This window comes from Megalops cyprinoides, chromosome 1, assembly GCF_013368585.1.
Source record: "Megalops cyprinoides isolate fMegCyp1 chromosome 1, fMegCyp1.pri, whole genome shotgun sequence".
Lineage (NCBI taxonomy): Eukaryota > Metazoa > Chordata > Actinopteri > Elopiformes > Megalopidae > Megalops > Megalops cyprinoides.
The window spans coordinates 19,294,683-19,314,556 of NC_050583.1; the positions used below are offsets into that span (position 1 = coordinate 19,294,683).

The 19,874-nt window shown below is 49.7% G+C and overlaps 1 protein-coding gene across 1 annotated transcript in view; it reads left to right on the top strand.

Annotated features, from left to right (window-relative positions):
* rptor (regulatory associated protein of MTOR, complex 1) overlaps positions 1-19,874 on the top strand; it is a 156,227-nt gene that overhangs the window by 78,651 nt on the left and 57,702 nt on the right. The window contains exons 8-11 of the mRNA XM_036525885.1: positions 6,926-6,985; positions 14,914-15,014; positions 16,135-16,279; positions 18,049-18,124. Coding sequence (XP_036381778.1) covers positions 6,926-6,985; positions 14,914-15,014; positions 16,135-16,279; positions 18,049-18,124 — 382 coding nt within the window. The remainder of the gene's footprint in view (positions 1-6,925; positions 6,986-14,913; positions 15,015-16,134; positions 16,280-18,048; positions 18,125-19,874) is intronic.

Here is a 19,874-nt window from a genome sequence, read left to right on the forward strand (position 1 = left end):
AGAGAGAGGTGTCAGCTCTGCGGAGCAACGCGGGGGCTGACAGCCCGAGGGACCGGACCCTGCCTCCTGCAGAGCCACATCCATGTCACGCACAGCATATATTTCCACTCCTTAACATATGGAGGTCGTGTGACCCCCCAGTGATATCAGACCTGCTTCGAACAGTGTGCCAAGTCCTCCTGTAGATGTTGAGAGCTCGGCCCTGGGGAATCCCTCTCTGTGTTCTCTGTGTTTCCCCATGCACACATCAGTGTTGCATCATGTCCAGGCTGAGCCCTTGCGTCACGGGCCGGCTCTTAGCCCGCATCTCGATCACCGTAAAAGAACGGTAATAGATTGCGCTGCTTCATTTGGCCGCTCGCGTCAAAATAAGGTTCAGCGACCACCGGATTTCCTGTGAGGTTCTGTGATTACAAAGGTAATGCTAGTCTGGAAGATCAAAAGTACGTGATGTCACAAGTATTGATCTGAGGTGGACTGAGATGAAATGTACAGCAGGAAACATTTTTATCAAAGGTGTCGTGTAATATGTACATCAAGAGAAGAGACTAGAGAGAAGGGCAAACACTGAGCTACACACAGAGCGCAGGACCAATTACTCTTTCATCAAGGTCCCTTTCAAGCCTTTGTGAGAAAGGTGTAACAGGGACATCATACAAAATATGCAAATATACATTACATTCATGTGTAATTTGTTGCGGAGCTTCTTTCATTCAGAATACGTAATGGTTCTTAGGGTACTGCAGGGCCACAGGTCATGTGATCTCTTGCATCAGGGCCATTCTGATTGGATGATCACATCAAGCCTCACCCCTCATTCACCTCACTGTAGGCCCACTCCTCCAGCACTGGGAGAGTAGCTTCTCCTGACACTTTGTCTCTGCCACTAATAGCCCTTTCTCTTCTGTTGTCCCTGTCAGTACAGGGCTGTGTCTCTGCCCCCCTCCCTCACTGTTTCTCCAGATCGTTCTGTCTGTGGCTGTGTCCTATCCTGGGTCATCCTGGGATCGTAGAGTTTCAGGGTAACCTTGGAAACCTGGCTGTGTCGGAAAGGTGCCACGGCATGACTCTCCGCTATCACGAAAATGGCCCCCTTCGTTCTCCGTGGCTGCACGGAGGGAGGCACGCGGCCCTCGCTCTCCCGCAGCCGCGCCCGGCGTTGGGAGAGCGGAAAACGAGCGAGGGAGTCATAATGGCTTTACCTAGGCTCAGAAGCCTGAATAAAAATGTGCAGAGGGAAGGAGGGAGAGAGCGAGTTTCCAAGCGCGCTGGAGCAGAAAATCATTACTGATGGAGCGCTGTCTTGAAGGGATTTCCCTGCTGCTGACAGGGGGCTGGGGGTAGGAGGGGTTGGGGGGGGGGGGGGGGGTGTGCGTGGGAGGAACGGCACTGCTGAATCTTTTAGAGAGGCTTTCTCTGATCTGAGAGGTGCAGGACGCCACGCGATCTACCTGCCGGATGGCTGCTTGTCCCTTTTCAAACTTTAATGCCGCTCGCTTTGGCAGGGCTGCTCTCCGCGGGCCACTGCATGGTGCGTAGCATGGGCCGCGCGGATGCCGGCTGCCGGTTGGCGGGAGTGTGACGGGGGGGCCAGCGCCCCAGCTTTTGGTTGCGTATCAGGATGTGCAGTGGAAGAGGAAGGCTGATCATTTGTTAATGAAAAGCACGTCAGCAAGGGAAGCCTTTTAGTGTTTCTTTCCCGGCAGGCTGTTTTTTTTTTCTTCTTCCTGACTGAAACCACTGCTTTGTTGTTGAATAAATCAAACCATGTTTCTTGCCTGTCCTCACATGTCCTCACATTCGAGAAAGTACTATGTCTCCCGAACCACTTTTGACAAACCCATTACAGGCATAACTGTAGCCTGCATGGGCCAGGGTGAGAGCCTGCATTGTTAAATATTTGATGGTAATGTATAGAATGTGATGAGTTAAAAGAACCCCAGCTAATAGTGAGGTGTGTGTGTGTGTGTGTGTGTGTGTGTGTGTGTGTGTGTGTGTGTGTGTGTGTATGTATGTATGTATGTATGCGCGCGTGCATACGCTATGCATGTGCACATTTGTTTTCGTGTTGTGGCTGGCAGGTCCCTGACCTCAGGGGGAGAGCCCAATCATCATCGCTCCACTTGTCACTCTGATGGAGCTCCCTCTGCTCTCTTGCTGACGTTGCTCTCCTCTTCTCACACTCTCCCTCCCTCTCTCTCTCCTGCAGGGCAATGGCCTCTATGAGATCTCCAAGACACATTTTTAATATATGATATAGGAATTATAAGCTTCCGTAGCATATGGTAACGTTATAATATAATGAACCATAGTTAGGGACAGAATATGGTCAAAGCAGTTGTATAACTAGTAATGGCACAGAAATTAATATTCTGTATTGTGTGAACCATAAAAAGTGTTGTGTTATATTTGGGTATTAGTGGTTTTAGATTTACATACATTTTTAAAATACTTATACAGGAAAAGAATTTGGTAACAAATTTGTTGTGGAAGGCAAGTATATATGCACATATTGTCCACTGAAATACATTTTCATCCTTCAGTGTTCGTTAATGTTTTTAAAATATAAATTTTAAAAATATATGTACAGTGTGCTTTATAGCTCCATTTGGCATGCTTGACTTCAAGTGTCATCAATTATTTAAAATTTACGCTTGAAGTATGCAGCCACAAAGCTTTAATGTATTGATGTGTAGATATCACGTTACATTACCTTATCATTTCAGCCGATGTTCCCATCAAGAGCATCTTACATATTTTAGTTTTATTCATTTATACAGCTGGATACCTGCTGAGGCAATTACCTTGGCAATTACCTGGGTTAAGTACCTTGCCCAAGGGTACAGCAACAGAGCCCCAGCAGGGAATCAAACCAGCAACCTTTTGGTTACTAGCCCTCCTAGTTACCACTACTGAATATTTGCATATTCAGATCCTCAGATTCACACGTCAGTACCCTCACCATAGCGCCTCTACCCCCTGAAACACATGCTGCTCTGTACTGCAGAGCTTCACCTCTGGGAAGTTACGGTATTACCATTCAGTTGTCAGGCCAACTTCTCCCTTAAATTGCATATTGCAGAGAGTTAGTGGTGCCGAACTTTGTGCTGCGCTGGTGGTCCAACCACATTGCTCCCTGAGGTTCTCACTTTATCTACTCACAGTTCACCAGAGTGATCTTCACAAGCCACTTGACAGTTAGCCAATACGCTCAGTGGACGAGTGCCAGTTCTATAGATATTGCTTTTGGTTTTATCTGGATTTCTTTTTAATCGGTTCTTGCTTTCCATAAGGATCTAAATACGGCACCGCTGAAGTATTCTAGATTTAGTCTAAAAGAAACAGAACACAGTCAGTGTATTCATGGCCCAGTGCTGACTCTCATGTTTTGTTGTGAAATTGAGGTTAAGAAGTTGGTTTCCCTTGAAAAGAATCCAGGTCAGAGTCAGATGTTGCACATTTAGCAGAGTAGCATCCTGTCTGCTCAAGTTTTTATGAATGGCTTTCAGAGGCAAGCGATGACGCGCGTTCGCTCACCTCATCTGCGGGCTTTGATTTTTGTGGATCGGGGGGGAACTGGAAGGTTCGGTTCCTCGGAAATGCAGGGAGGGCGAGGGAGGGGAGCGCGCGGCTAATTAACGCCGTGTTAAAAGCGTCCCTGCGAGAGGCCGTCGGGGAGGATCCCAGCGCTAATGAGACGGAGCTGACCCGTGCCGTTCAAGGGGGCGGACACGTTGCGGCGGAGGGCCTCTCCCCGAACGGAAAGCTCCCCTCCCCAGCGCTGCTCCACTTTTCAGCTCAGCGAGGAGTCCCGCGGAGATTTTCCATGCGCAAGGCGGTGTCGGTCTTCATTACGTGTTTGTGTTTGCCGAGTCTTAGCAGGGTGAGCTCTCTTTTGTATTGCCTCCCCTGCTGTTCTCTCATCTCCCCCCTCCTCTCCCTCTCCCTCTCCCTCTCTCTCTCTTTCCTCTCTGCGCTGGAAGCTGCTCGGTGTCCCCTGGGCTCCGGCTGGATTGTGGAACACGCGTTCTCCCCGCCGCTGCAGGGAATGTGCGTCTCCCTCTGTACGTTGGGCGGTCCCGCAGGGAAACCCCTGCTCCGTCACGGGTCACTTACCCGTGAAAGCAGCTGAGACAGGGGGCGCGGGGTCAGGCGCGGCCCGCGTCCAGAGGGGGCCCGCATCAAAGCCTGGTCCTCATGCTGCAGTCAGGCTTCTTGAGCAAGTGTGTTTGACATGACGCAGAGCCGCACACACCGCAGGCTCCCTGTGGACTGCAGTGGAATGCGTCTCTGTGATAATTCCATGTGTGGAGCTGTGGGCCTGGCTCACAGACAGGGCAGGGGGTGTTCTGGCGTCGATAGCATGCTGAGAGGCATGAGGTTGTTAGCGGCGGGCAAAATGCCACACCTCTCGCTCTGAACACCACACCTCCGTCTCTGAAACGACCAGGTTTTGTGGTGTTTTCTGGTCCTCCCATGCCTCTTTGCTTGCAGTATATTTCAGTGGTAAATTTGAAATGTTACACAGGAGCAAACCCATAAGGCCAAACCCCATACACATGCTATAATGCTTACATTTTACACTCTGTGTAATGTGCTCACATTTTTCGGTTAAATTAGCCAGTGATCAATGTTTCATGGCGTCTAAGTGTGGCACAAGTGCTTTGTTCACCAGCAAAGCGGTGGTTTTTCCCTGGGTGTGGTGTATCGCTCGGCTGCCGCTCCAATGTGAAATACAAATCTGGAGAGGTGCGGAAGGGCCACGACGGAGCGCTCCCCGAAAACAACAAAATTACGCTTGTTGCACGGGCGCTGCCGCCAAGAAAACACAATTAACCTCTCTCCCACCGGGCAAGTTTCATCGAATTAAAAACTAAAGCCGTTTGCGAGGAAGGCTGCTAAAAAGCTCTGGGGTGTCCTGTGCTGCATGTTGAGTGTGGAAAAGGATGGAGGGGAACGAGTCTGCGAATGTGTCGAAGGACAGCTGCGCTGCTTGCGCTGGTCCCTGCGTGTGCCGAAATCGGTTGAGGGTGTGTAGAGCATCCAGCTGTGCTGACACACTGCCTGCACACCCTGCTGTAGCAGAGCGGTCTCCATGCTCCCATCGTGAAGGACAAGCGCTGGTCATGTCCTTGCCGTGTCATAACCTTCCCCCAACACTCAGCATGCGCTTTGATTTTTTTTTTTTTTTCTTTTTTTAGCACAACAGCAGGGATTACCCATTTAGAAATTAATCGCAGTATCACAAACAAATTTGTGTATGCCTGCATTCGGTGTGGGGAAAATCGGTGCCGTGCGGATGACATTACTGCGACAAGGTTTTTTATTTTTTTCTTATGTCTCACCTCTCCCGCAATTAAATCCCTCCGTGACCCCGTCTCTCCTTAATCGCCCTCCTCAGAGAAACGCGGGAGTAGAGGAGGTAAACGGAGCAGCTGGTCACCCGTATATGAACCCCTGCCCCGCCGCGGAGCTAATCTGTCCGACACGGGATTGGAAGCTGATGTGTGCGCCTGGTTCGTTTGTTGTAGGTCAACCCCCAGTCACTCAGAGACAGCGTTTCTCAGTGCACTGCTGCAGAGGGGTTATTAAAGGTCAAAAAGGGAGGTCGTCTGCGACGGGTCGCAGTGAAGGACGGAGCGCCCGAGTGCACTGATGAAAGGGGAATGGGAAACGGAGAGGGGGGGGGGGCTCAGGGGACAGCGCTGCCACTTAGACACTGCTGTTGACCGGGGGATCGTATGCGGTTTGCTCTCATGGAAAGATGCCTTGTGAAAGAGGTCCGGAACTGGTGTACTGGGGTATGCTCAGAAAACAGACAAAAGAGTGGAAAGTGAATGAAAGATGTGGCTTCGAGTCTAATGTGGTGTGGTTGGATCGGTGGTGCAGTGAGTGAGAGAGTGCTCTGGATTAGTGGCGCAGTCAGTGAGAGAGTGCTCTGGATCAGGGATGCAGTGAATGAGAGTATGGTCCACATCCCTGATACAGTCAATGATAGCGCCACATCCCAGCACATCACTGAGGGTGATCTACATCATGCATGAGTGGAAAGGGTGGGTGTCTTCAGATGTTAATAAAAACCCATTCCAGCCGACCTTCGTGTGCTCCCTAATCACGATGATTCAGCATGTCTGCTGCGCAGGTTTAATTCTACGGTTGAAAAGATCAGCAGTAAAAATGTGTGAGATTCAGGCAGCCTTGTGTCTCTGCCTCGTGACGGATTCGCTCATAAAGATTGCATGAAGTGTCAGAACAAGGACCAGGCCTTCTGAGTGTATGCGTCTGTGTCGGGCTTTGATCCCCCAGCTTTGCAGCAAGGCCTGCAGTGAACATGTATGCGCTCTCACACACACACACACACACAGACACACAGACAGACAGACAGACAGACAGACACACACACACACAGACACACACACACACAGACAGACACATACAGACACACATACACACACACAGACACACTCTCCTCTGCACACATGACTGATGGTTTTCTTTTCAGGCACAGCATTTCCCCTCTGTGTCCACTTGTGATTTTAAAAGCCCAGCAGAATAGGCAGGATGCACGCTGCACAGCCTCGAAATTCACACTCCACTTTCAGCCTCCAGAAAAGCTTCCCCTGAAGTCCATCAGCATTCCAAAACACTGCCCTCTCTTTCACTGCTTTTCCCTTTTACTGTTACACAGACGCTCGCTTTTCTCAAGGCAAAAAAACAAAAACAAAAACAAAAAAAAACATTTTTTTTTCCCCCTCATTGCTTTGTTTTGTTACGTCTCCAGCTAGGGCCCTGTGAATTCTGCAGATCGTGTAAAGGGGCCTTCTTTTGTGTGCGTGTGTGTCCTTACTTTTTGGCAGGCTCTTCCTGTAGCTCCTGTGCTCTGCAGGTCGTGTTGCTCACCCGATTCTCCCGTTTGTGCCCGCAGGTTCTGCATGCAGAAGAGTGCCAAGCTGGTGCCCGGGGTGACATTGGACTTGATCGAGAAGTAAGCATGGCCTTCTCTCTCTCTCTCTCTCTCTCTCTCTCTCTCTGTGCCAGAGTCTGGCAGCCTGTCTCTGCTCAGCTTCACTTTGAGCCTTCTCTTTTATTTCTGTTGTCTTTAGTTTTTCCTTTTTTTTTTATTACTGTGCTGTTTTTTTCCTTTTGTTTCATCAACGTTTAGAGCCACACTCAACAGTTTCAGAATCCTCCCTTTTTTTTTTTTTAATAAAGTACAGATTACTTTCCAAAAGCAGAACTTGCCTAGCAGTTTAAGAGATGACTTTGGATGATGAATATACATGCCTGGTGTTGTGGAAAATATTGCATTTCTCTTGAGTAGAAATAAAAATGATTTCCTGTTTAGAGCCTATTGCATTGTGAATGAAGCAAGCCTCCAAGGCCCTGGGCAACGGCAGCCTAATGGATGAGCCCGAAGCGCCGGGTGCCATTACAGGAGTCTCTGACCAGGATGCCACAAAGTTTTAAGCTGAATTATCTCTGCAGCTGTGAAAAAGATGTAGAACCCTCCCCTTCCCTTCGCTTTTTCTCTCCCTCTTTCTTTCTGTCTCTCTCATTCACTTATATACACACATTCTCTCTCGTGCACGCACACACAAGCGCGGCAATATCTTTCTCTGGAGTTTAATTAAGAAGTGTTTGGCTCAGAAGACACCGCAAGTGTCAGGATGAAAACGCAACACAAGTGGTGTTAAGGGCCCAGAGCCGGCTCTAATCATACTGGCGTCAGCTGACGCGGGGAGAGGCTTGCTCTGTCAGCCGGGGACAGGTTTAGAGCGGGGGGGGGGGGGGGGGGGGTGAAGGGGCTCCCGGGAGTCATTGCGCACAGCACAGGTATTTCATCTGCAGCTGCCGCTCACCGCTTTGTGCTTCCAGCTCGTACCGAGCCCCCTACTCCCAGGTGCAATTCCCAGACAGTGGTACTGGGAAGCTCTGCTCTTCAAACGGCCTCCTGGCTGCGGTGCTCGCACCTCGCGTGCAGGTGGAGAGCGGCCCGGTGGAGGACACCGCCGTCCCCCAAGGCAGGCTGGGAAAATCAACAGGAGCGAGGAGCAGCCTTTGAACGCCGGCCAGATGAAAGCTCAACTTGTTGGCACGACAGATCTTTTCCTTTCTTTTTTTTTTTTTTTTTTTTTTTCCTCCTTCCAGCAACACTTTGCACAAAGGCCTTTAACTTTAGTTCTTTTCCCCTAACACCACCCAAAGGACAAAACAAAGGGTCTTTAAAATGAGTGTCTGAAGAAGCGCACTTAAATGCGCATACTGCAGTGTAAGCAGAGGCCATTCGCTGGAACAACAGTGAGAGCACATTTGGAAGGAAGAGCAAGTTCCAACTGCACCGCCTTTGACAGTAATTTGAGCAGCTTCAGCGGCGGCTCCCTTTATTTTAAAGAGCGGAGCACTGCACGGTGCACTCGGCTCCATTAGGATGATATATGGTTGCGTGACACACTTTGGTACGCATGCTATGTCAGCAGCGAGAGCATTAAGTAGCTAAATAAGCGGGGCGAGAAGCGAATTCTGGAGGGTTTCATATACCGCCCCCGCTGAGGGGGGGGTGGGGGTGGGTGTTCACTCCCCACTCTTCCCCTCGGTTTCCTCCGCTAAGAGCTCAGGAACCGGCCCTTCCAGTGGTAGGACAGTCTGTCCAGATGGCCGCATGTCGGCCAAACCGCTGTCCATTGCCTCTCTGCTTACACCTGTTCCGCATCCGTTTGCGCCAAGTCGAGAGAGACTAGTGGGAGTTCTACCAGGCTGGTTGGTTCCACATCATCTAAGTCCCGGAGCGGCATGTGACATGACGGACGAGCCCGCGTGCAGGCCTCACTGCGCATGCTGCCGCAGAATAAAGGCAACGGGAGGGGAGACGTCGAGAGGAGAGCCCTGATTGGTTCAGTGGAGCCCTGCCGAGGCCTCCCTGGGGCTCAGCAGGTGTCTAATGCTCGGAGATGTGAATAATGAAGCTTGATAACAAAGCTCATCTGCGTGTAGCAGTGCAGAGCCTTTACTCTCCCTTGCATCCGGCATCTCAGGCACCGCAAGCGCTTTTTATGCTCATTTTTACCTTTAATCAAATCATCAAACCGCAGTGTTTCTTTAAAGCCTGCCAGTGTTTATGCACCGCGTAATCTATGGCCGAATGATCACTGGCTGTGTGGGATTTTTTCACCTCAAGGGATGCGAAGCACTTACCAGTGTACTAATGAGTGGGAAGTCAGACATTCCCAGTGTCTTAAAATATGTAACACCAGCATTGGAAGATCACTCAAAGAACTGATCTGTGTACAAACAGGATTGCATGAAGGGGGAAAAAAGTGTTTTAAATGTGGTGTAAATGTGATTAAATCCTTAAGAATTGTTTTGTTCAAAGCATAAACGGATAAAGATCACTCAGTCTGACAAACATCTGTTGCTTAGGGTAATTTTAATAATCACAATAAATTACACTGAATCACACTGTTTATTTTATTATTAGCTACACTATGGATTAAACTTCAGTGTGCTGTAATTCATTGTTATTTTTATTAGAAACAACTCACTAATTTTTGTTCAGTTTGTAGGACATTTTCTTTCCTCTCACTCAAACCGATACCACGAGTACAACACGTGCTGTCTTTCCACTCTGAATGAAAATGCTGCGGGAGTAATGTGTTTTTTATTAGAAAACATAATATCTCCAGTTCGCTGGCTTCTGCACAGATCTAATTTTCTCTCTGATGGTGTTCATGTTCCTAGATGCACAGCGAGCTCGTCCGAGCAAACGCCAGCGTCGCAACACCTGCGCCGTTTCCCGCGTCAGGACCGGCATCACCAGTTAGGCGCGGTTTTCGGCTCATGTAATTAAGCGGCCGGCCTTTTGGAAGATCCCGCGGTTCACGACGCAGCGTGCGGTCCGCGGGACGTCCCCGTCGAGAGGGAAATGAGGTCTGAAAGAGTTTCGCGGTGCGGCGTGCAGAGAGGTGCTGCAGCTGAAGCACGGGGACCGCTCGCAGTTATTGATATTTTCTATTATGCTTAAATACACTTTTCAGTGAGCCGCTCTGACAAGTAATTTCAAAGGCTCGGAGATGACATTTGCCTCCAGCTTTTGCAGCAGCGGGAGCTCTGTGACTCAGCTCTCACACGGCTCAGGCCACTCTGTCTCATGTGTCACAAACCGATGAGCAATTTGTCTCTCTCCTCTCACTCGCACGCCCGCCTCGCTCGCCTCGCCCGCCCCGCTCGCTCACCTTCTCTCTCTCTCTCTCTCTTTCTCTTTGAAATTCAGCGCTCGGCTCTGGAGAGCGGGCTGCGGCGTTATTAATTATTAGCTGTCACTCATTATTTACACGGGTGATAAGTCACTGGAGAGTAATCTTGTCCCGCGTTGTGCCGGAGCTCCAGTCTCGCGCCGTTCTGGTCTGCAGATGGCGCAGACACACACGCGTGCACACGCACACACAAACAAACCCACACACACACATCCTAACATTCATGAATTACATAGTTTATACATAGGTTATAGATAGACAGACCTGTAGTGTTCTGTTTTACTTACAGAAAGAAGCATGTTTTAGTGAGATGGAATGGACACATGGAAAGCACAGAGGGAGATTCAGTTCTTACAGTAGAAACGATCATCTCACCAGAGACACAGGCACTGATCCCACACACACACACAGACACACATCCTCACATTTATGAATTACATAGGTTATACATAGGTTATACATAGCCCTGTAGTGTTCTGTCTTGCTTAGAGAAAGAGGCATGTTTTGGTGAGATGTAATGAAAGAGCTGAAGGCACAGAGGGGGCCTACAGTTCTTACAGTAGAAATGATCATGTCACCAGGCACACTGGCACTGATCCCATGACCCCAGTGTCATTTCCAAAGGAGCACTGTGTGAATTTTAATGGAATTCATCCTGCTTTCATTCTCCTCTCAACTCTGCGCTCCTCACCTACCCCTGTCCATGCCGCTCTCCCCTGAGGTGAGGAGAAGACCCCCTCCGAAACGGAGACCGAGCCCCTGAAGGCTTTGAAATGGGAATCTCCATCAGCTCTTGACTAAACTTGATCAGCGCAGCCCCATGCTAATTATCCGCAGTGCTGCTCGGAGGATTAATTAAGTTAACGGAGGAGGTTTGGGAGACGTGATGGGAGCCGTGCGTCACAGATGCTGTGAATGACTTGTCCTTCCTGCTTGGAGAAACCGCAACAGCAAAGAAAGTCATGGCAGGATATTGACGTTGTAGCATCAGTGTTACATGAGTTTGGAGGAAAAGCACTGAAGAGGGGGGGGCTAAGTAGGAAGCCCACTAGCCTCTGTTGCATATCAATATAAAATGTGTCTGAGATGCAGCAGGGATGCTGGGATGGCTATTGTAGATTGTTCAGTCTTGTGCCCCCAGGGCCCCTTCCGTCTTCTTAGTTCTGAGAGCGAGCTGCATGTATGTTGGTATCACACCACTGGGACCTTGCAGCAGGAAAGAGATGACAGGGCCTGTGGCGCCGCCCGCGGGCATCTGCAGGGTGCCTTATTTTGGGTTGTGGGCGCCAGGCGGACACTGGTACCCTGTCCTGCTTCTGGGCTGATGCCCCCGGGCTGTTTGTGGATGATGAATGTCCGCAGCTCCTTGTAGACGTATTTGGGAGATGTGTCCTGACGGACTGAGGCTGGGAAAAGCCAAAGCAACCTGGTGGCAGCCCAAGGTGGACAGAGTCCTCCCAAATCACACGGGTACCTGTGTTTGGGGCCTCCAGAACCGCAGTTCAGCAGGTTATGAAGGTCTCTGTAAGGAGGTTGGAAAGGTAAACTTTTCAAGGGCAAGGCAGATGGTAAAAAAGTAACTGATAAAAACTTATTTGCTCAGTTAAGGGTTAACAGTGTGGGTGAAATGAGAAGGAGAAACCGTTTGGACCCTCTAGGTTCACAGCTGAAGGTTGAGGGAGGCTGATATTACTTTCGTAGGATGACTATTTCCTTTTTTCCCCACCTTCCAGGACAAGTAGGAAATAATTTTCCACAGTCCTTGACTGTTATAGTACCAGAGGTATCATGTATCTCGTGAGTTTCTTTTTTTTCCTCCCTCTCTCTTCAGTTCTGATATTTTATTACTGAGCACAAACTGTAGCTTTTTTCCATGAGCAAGAACAAATTTTCCTCCAGGCTTCTGATATATTAAATCAGTTGGTAATAAGATGTTGCGGGCTGTATTGGGTGGTGTTTATGGAGAGAGCTTCGACAGGAGGGCTAAGGGGGCCTCTGGGCCTCTACTGGAATGCAGCAAGGATCAGCGCGTGCACCGTACATCAGCGGAATAGTTTTATCATTAAACCACCAGTGGTCTCCTTCACCTGCGCCAGGCAGTAAACCGGGAGGTGCAGGGGGGTTACAGTGTGGTTGGGGGGGGGGGGGGGGCAGCGTGTACAGAATTCCTGCAGCAGCATTAGGCTTTATGTACATGAAGACGGCAGCTTCGTGCTAGCCCAGGATCGTTTTCTCACTCATTCCTGCTTAACATTCTCCTCATGCACCCCAGCGCACCCCCGCGTACCCCCCCCCCCCCATGCTTCCTTTGTCCTCCCTCTCTTTGCCGCTTCTCTCTCTCTCTCTCTCTCTCTCTCTCTCTCTCTCTCTCTCACAAACGCACACTTCCTCTTTCTTCCACCTTGTCCCCGCTCTGTGCCTCTTCCCCAACTTTGGCAACTTTGACAGCTTTGGTAACCATGGAAAATGGCTCTCGAGAAAAAAACTCCTACTTTTCAATGCTTTGCTTTTTCTGCTCAGAGTCTTTTAGCTCGGTTTTCCAAGGGTCATTCTTGCCTCTTTTAAAGAGATCTGGGAGGAATTTTCCAGGTTTTCCCCTACATGAGTGAGTTTTCTACTATTTCATTCCAATTTTGACAAGTGGATGGTTATTCCAGAATATACTTTTTGTTGTTTTTAATAAATGCACACTTTCAACACATTGTATATGGGTTAGTTATTACACAAGATATAGTAAGCTGGTAAAATGGCTGCAAGTGGTATCTCAAATGAGTGATTAATGGTAAGAGTTGGCTGGTGTCATTGTGCTGCCACCAAATGGGGCTATATAGCATAAATATATGGAGTTAAAGTTGCACACCGCAGTGTAATGTTTTGCAGTCACAATATGCATACATTTGAGCCTTCATCAAATCGGCTCAGTGGTAAATACTTTTTGGATGAAGTGACTCCATGTACAGTTTCATATCAGTCAGCAAAGCAGTGTATGGGGGAAGGCCTCCTCAAAACCAGGGACGAGTAAAGAGCCAGCATGCTCCTTTTTGAATCACTCATTTCTGGGCCTTTATTCGCTCTCTCTGCCATTTAAATGTAGCTTTTTGAGGTCCGGAAATATAATGCTGCCCATTAGCATGTACAGAGCATCCTGGTATACTTCAGTGCTGACTTCAGTGAGTCAGTATGGTGGAAGAGTGAGAAGTCAGTGGCAGTCTGCATGAAGGATTGCCTTCTTGTGTAGAAGAGGCACTGCATCGAGAATACCTGTGATTCATTGCCCTCTTTGCATTGAAGGAGCCACACTAGGACAAGAATGCCATTTGTTTGTTCAGGGTTTGCCCCCCCCCCCCCCCCCCCCACCCCCCCCGCACTACGTAGGCACGCTCTGCTGATATGAGTAGTAAAACATCTCTGATGGGACCGCGGGCCTGATCAACACATCATCATCAGCTGGCGAATGCTTTTATTGATCTCCATGCGGAGAAGCGTGGGGTGGGGGGGTGCTGCGAGTGTTTTATGCACCCTGGCTGCAGGAAGCGCTTCCCCAAACACACCCCCACCCCACGGAGGAGCCCAGGCGGGATTGTGGTTGAGGGATAACAAGTGCCTCCTTCCGAAGGGCAAGCGCATCAGTCAACTCTGCCGGCGTACCAGCTCCGTCGTTAGGTGCCGGACCACACACAGACCCCCACGGCGCAGAAAAAGTGCGGGGACCGTGGTCTCTGCCGGGGAGATGAGCCGAGCGGAGCTGAAAAGAGAGAGAGAGCGAGTTAGAGAGGGAGAGAGTTGCCACGGTTCCCGCTTTCCGCGAAAATCTCCGCCGGGTGTAATCTCATTCCGCCCGCTCCCCGGGCCTCGGCGCTTATTAAACAGCGGGGGGGGGGGGATCGGAGCCGTCGGCGGAGGTGATTTCTCGTGCGTCTCCGCATTGATTACAGCTGCGCCCGGGCCGGGGCCGGGGTGGCCCGCAGCCCGTTCCAGCAGGGCTCATCTGCGCACCCCTGCTTCCCACGTCCCCCTTGCTCATTTTCACCGCTCGCCGCCGTGAATGCGGAATCGCCGGCGTGACGGGCCCCTCCGCTCTCCAGCTTAAATCAAAGTTTTTTGATTGTTATTGATGTTCCATCCCACTTTGCCGGGGCTTTCAGCTCCCCACGCCTGCTGTTGTTTGAACCAGGGTTTGCTGCGCTGTGCCGCACGTATCTCCGCTCCCATCAGCCTCAGACAGTCACCCGGCTCTGTCTTTGAAGCTCGGCGTACCTCTTTTTGTGTTGTCCCCCCCCCTTACCGGTGACACCAGTCTGAGGGAGACAGAGAGAAAGGAGGCCCACCTGCTGCTAATGCCTCTGTCAGCTCACGCTGTCCCGTAGCCCGGAAGGAGGAGTGGATTTGTTAAATCAATATTTTAGTATTAGAGATGTCAAATGGCGAATTGTTTCTTACAACTCATGATGGTAGTGATCTGTTTTTTATCTGTTGTTGACAGAGCGCTGTTTGTTTTTGCGTGTGCGTGCGTGCGTGCGTGTGTGTGCGTGTGTGTGCGTGTCTGTGTGTGTGTCTGTGTGTGTGTGTCTGTGTGTGTGTGTCTGTGTGTGTGTGTGTCTGTGTGTGTGTGTGTCTGTGTGTGTGTGTGTGTGTGTGTGTGTGTGTGTGTGTGTGTGGACAGGATCCCAGGGCGGCTCAATGACAGACGTACCCCTCTTGGAGAGCTGAACTGGATCTTCACCGCCATTACAGACACCATCGCTTGGAACGTTCTGCCCAGAGGTGAGGAAGTTGGGGAGGTATCCCCTGATGTGACTTTCGCAACTTCTCAACAGCATTTGCCACCCAGGTACTTCTCCCCTGTTTCGCTATGGGCAAGATGCCTGTAGATCGCTCACTGGAATTCTTCTGAGCCAGTGTGTGGCAGAGCACTGTAGTAGTTAAGAGGCAGGATTTTTACCCATAGTTTGCAGGTTCAATTCCTGCATGAGGAATTGCCAATGCTACCGTTGAATGCGGTATTTAACCTGGATTTCTGTAGTAATCTAGCCATATAAATGGATAATACAAATCTTAAAACCTCAGCTGTTTCATAAGGGCATTTGCCAAGAAAAGAAATAATGTAACAATGAAATGCATTTGGGCCAAATACTCATTGAAGGAATGTCATTAGCTCAAAGCAGCCACTGCGGCGTGCATTCGGTGAAGCATGGCCTTTCATCTAATTTAAGGAAAATGACTTTGACTGCAAGAAGACTACAGTGATGTTTCACCATAGGTTGAGAGCATCTTCACTGGTCAAGTTTTAGTCTTTTTTTTTTGTACCAGGGTGAGTGAATTACAGAGGGTGAGAGTCAGATCCTTGCTCTGCTGTCGGTTGGGCCTTAAAAATCGGCACTCCATGCTCTGAGAGCAGCATGACATAGCACAGGCTGGCTAGATGGACATTGATGGTGAGAGACATTTTTAGCAGTAAACGGTGACAGATTCATTGAGCAGGAAGTTAAATCGCCCTTCGTGTGGAAGTTATTTCCTTCAGACTGCTGCTATAGTGGCATAGTGAGGACACGAGTCGTGATTTTTCTGTTCATGGCTGGATAAATTCTGGGCTGGCACTGGTCTTAACTCATCAGCCGGCATTGGGAAAAAAAGATCTTAATGAAGGCACGTAGGACATAATCCACTGTGCACACAGATTAGAATTATTAAAATTTATTGAGGAATCAGATCTAAAAACCTTTGTCCCATTAAAGTGAATTAAACACATTAATGAGCGGATGAGATGTCATTAGAGTCCGGTATCGTGTTCCGGAACAGGGTGTACCGACGCCTGTGAACACTGAATACGCCGCACACCGTAACCTCAGTCTCTTATCTCTCTGTCTCCCCTTTTTTTCTGCAGACCTTTTCCAGAAGCTGTTCCGCCAGGACTTGTTGGTGGCCAGTCTGTTCCGCAACTTCCTATTGGCTGAAAGGATAATGAGGTCATACAACTGCACCCCGGTCAGCAGCCCACGCCTGCCCCCCACCTACATGCACGCCATGTGGTAAGGCCTTCGAGTCGGGGCTGCGGACCTATGACGTGCCCTCTTAAAGCTGATGTTTTTTCAAAGGATTATACACCCCATTTCCACTCAAGAAGCTTCACTTACAGAAAACACAGAGCAAGGAGAGAATGCATTACCTTGGTGCATTACCTAGTGTTTGGAGGGCTCTGAACAAGCGCACAAGTGCAGGCATCAGCAACAGGGCTAAGCTACTTCACATTCACAAGTGAATGAGGTGGGGGTCAATGAGGACGCTGTCTGAGACTAAGCCAAAGCAAAAACTAATGATGCACAGCCTCTTAGACCCACTGAGGCTTGTGAAGCTCAACCAGCTGGCTCTAGGAGAAACTCAAGGTCCTCTTCCTCTCTAGCAGTTCGGCCTGTACGCTCCGAGTGAACCCGGGTTCCCCTCCCAGTGCCGAAAGGGTTAATGTGAGATGTTAGTTTGTGAGTCTCTGACTCTGTAATCTCACAAATTAGATCCTGCATTTAAATAAAGAGCCTAAGGATGGCGAGAGGCACACATTGTGTAAATGAGGCTTTTATTGCATTATTGTTATCTACATTCGCTAAACTCCAGGCTGCAGAGTGTAATTATCGCTGCTGAAAATGGTTGCTATTTACTTATTTATGCTACTTTTGTTGCATGCCCCCCCCCCCCCCCCCTTCCTCTCCGTTTCCCTGATCCATTCCGTGTCACATACCTCCTCCAGTTGTCAAAAGGATTTTGCAGTTGCTTTTTGGCGTTAGTTATTGAGTAAAGACAAACCCCTGTTCCTGCGTCTTGTTTGAAAGCATTACGAGGCGCATCAGGGCTCCCTTTCATAAGATCCATTACTGCGGGAGTCAGTAAAAGTAAAAGTGCGCTGTCTGTGATCTGATGACGCATGTGAAACTTCTGCACTCTGGAGCTGCACCCAGAGTCCAAAAAGGCAATTTCAGTGTCACGCCAGAGTTTAGCTTTCGACGGCGAGAGTTAGGTGATTGATGACGAGGCGCAGATGCGAATCGCAATTGTTATTCAAATGCACCGCGCGCTCTTTAATATTAATATCGGAGCATTAGAGATAAATTGGGCAGGAGGCAGGTAAGACGAGCCGACGCCGGAACCGGCGCGCTCGGCCCAATTCCCCCGGGGGGTACGCAGGGTTCTGCCGCGGCGGCGCCCGGCTCGTCAGCGGGCTGGGGGTGAGAGGGCCCGCTCCGGCAGAAATGAGCGCCGTCAGACATGCACCGGGGACACACGAGAGACGCTCTCAGAGCCTTAATGGAGACACAAATGAGGATGAGCTCCGCTTTGTTCATGTGCAAATATTTAATCGCTCTGTGTTTTTTTTTCCCCCCCTCTCTTTCTCTTTTATTCTTTGTGGCTGAATGGCTTTGTTATGGCTTTGAAATCTGGGAGTGCGGATCTGAGCTTGTACAGAGGAAATTTTACGTTAATTTTCAGAAGCGGGATTCGGTTGATGTGTGAAAGGAAAGAACAGTTTGAGAAGTGTTTTTGACGTGCATTGCAGAGCACTTCTGTTGAAAAATACCTAAATGTACACACAGACAAATCTGAAACAATGACATTGACACACCTACTAAAAACCCAAGCCCTTCTCACTCCTTAGGTATCACCTTTATTGTTCAAACATTCTCCCAGTCACTTTAATTAGTGATGAATGACACGTTATGGAACACGTGCTCTTGTGCTGTAATATGACATCAGTGGCCATGTTGAACTTCTTGAGGCTAATCTGTGTGCTTGGTGCTGCCCCCTGCAGGCAGGCGTGGGACCTGGCCGTGGACATCTGCCTCTCCCAGCTCCCCACCATCATCGAGGAAGGCACCGCCTTCAGGGTGAGTTTGCGCTCCCTGATCGCTCGGTGGAGGCGGGGGCCATCCCGAAGCTCTGCCCCGGGTCGACAAAAATGGCCCAATTTAAAGTTGTCGTTCGGGGCCAGGGGGAACAGGGAGCCAGGGGCCGGAAGGAATGATTCCTTTCTCAATTTTTACTGCTAAAGATTTTAACATGAGTGATAAGCTACTGATTGGACAGAAAAACCGGACTGTTGATGGATCAGTCTGTCACCTCGGGTGAGGGAATGCTGCCATTTCCGTTCTATTCCAAGAGGGTAATTCTGCTCTGTTACGAAACATTCTCTTCCGTGCTGTAGTGTCACACCATTTGCTCAAATTCATCACCGGCTCGTATTCCACTGCTCCTCTGAGACACCGGAGACCGAAAAAGCGGTTAATTGTATACCTGGGTAGTTCATGTTCAGTGCTTTCTGTAACACTGTACCAGACATCCTTCACCTAATGTGCTTTTTTTTTTTTTTTTTACTCTTTTTCCTGCCAAGGATCGGTTTAACAAAACTATTTAAGTGGAACCACAGCTGCCAGAGGTGATGCACCCCATTTATTTGACTTTGAACACGCTGAGGCGTTGGGTATCTGCTGGCACCTCCACCGAGCAGCACTGCGGTCCCTCGCCTGCGTTGTATTCTGTGTTTCGTGTCTTTAAGGGCGGCAGCAGAGGTGCAGAGTGACGGACATGGCACAGCCACACCTGGTGGGGAGAAAATGGCGAGAGGATTGGGGGGGGGGGGGTGCAGCTGTCTCACACGCGTGGCCCGCATTGTGTCAGAGAGCAAACGAGAGGGGACGGGAGGTCTTCGCCTTAGGAGCTCTCCCTGTCCCTCTGTGTGTGCACGCTTCTCTTCGGCGGTGGCCCCAGAGCAATCGGACCCCGCTGCAGACAGACCTGCTGACGCGAAGCAGGCTGCTGCTGACCTGCCCTAGCTGTGGGTTCACTGTCACTGTGGCAAGCTGGAGGCTAGTGGACCACGGCTGACAGTGTACTGCCCAGTCCTCCGTGACAGTAGGTTTGCCTGGGGCCCGTGTGAGTCAAGCGCAAGTACAGGACGCCTGCTGTAACACTGGATCCACGTGCAATCAGAGTCATTCACCTCAACTTTTTTGTCCAAAACAGAATAATATCAGCGCAAGCAAGCAGGTTGTCTTCCTCTGTCATCGGCCGGAGATTATGCAAACATTTGGCTGTTGACTTTGCCTGGGTATTTACAAACAAACATGACGTAGGCGGTGCCAAAAAATGTTCAGCTCTGAAGCTGCGCCCAGGATCAGCAGCACTTAAGCAGTAGGTGGAATGCAAACCTCCACACCAGTTGGAATGGCAGACTTAAACAGCCGAGGCGAGATCAGTGAACAGCCTCTGTGTGAAACTGGACATGTTTTTTTTTTTTTTTTTTTTTTTTAAAGGAATGAACTTCTAATCTACCAAAGGAGAGCCAAAAAGGCAGGGAGGGCAGGAAGGGGTTGGAGTAAAGTGGGTGAGGAATACTGGATTTTGTGCTCAAGATTAGATGATGTTGCATAAGAGGCTAGACAGGGTGTGTGAGCTGTCTGCACTCTCTGCCTCTCACTCTCCGTCTCGCTCTCTAGGCTTTTTCAGCCTAGCAACAGGGTCCAGGCCAAGCTAGCCTTTGTGCTCCTTCCCTGAGACTCGGTTCTATTATGGAGGTCATTTTCTTGCACCCTGCGAGGTTTCAGTCATGAATAATAAGAATAGCAGAATAGCACCGAC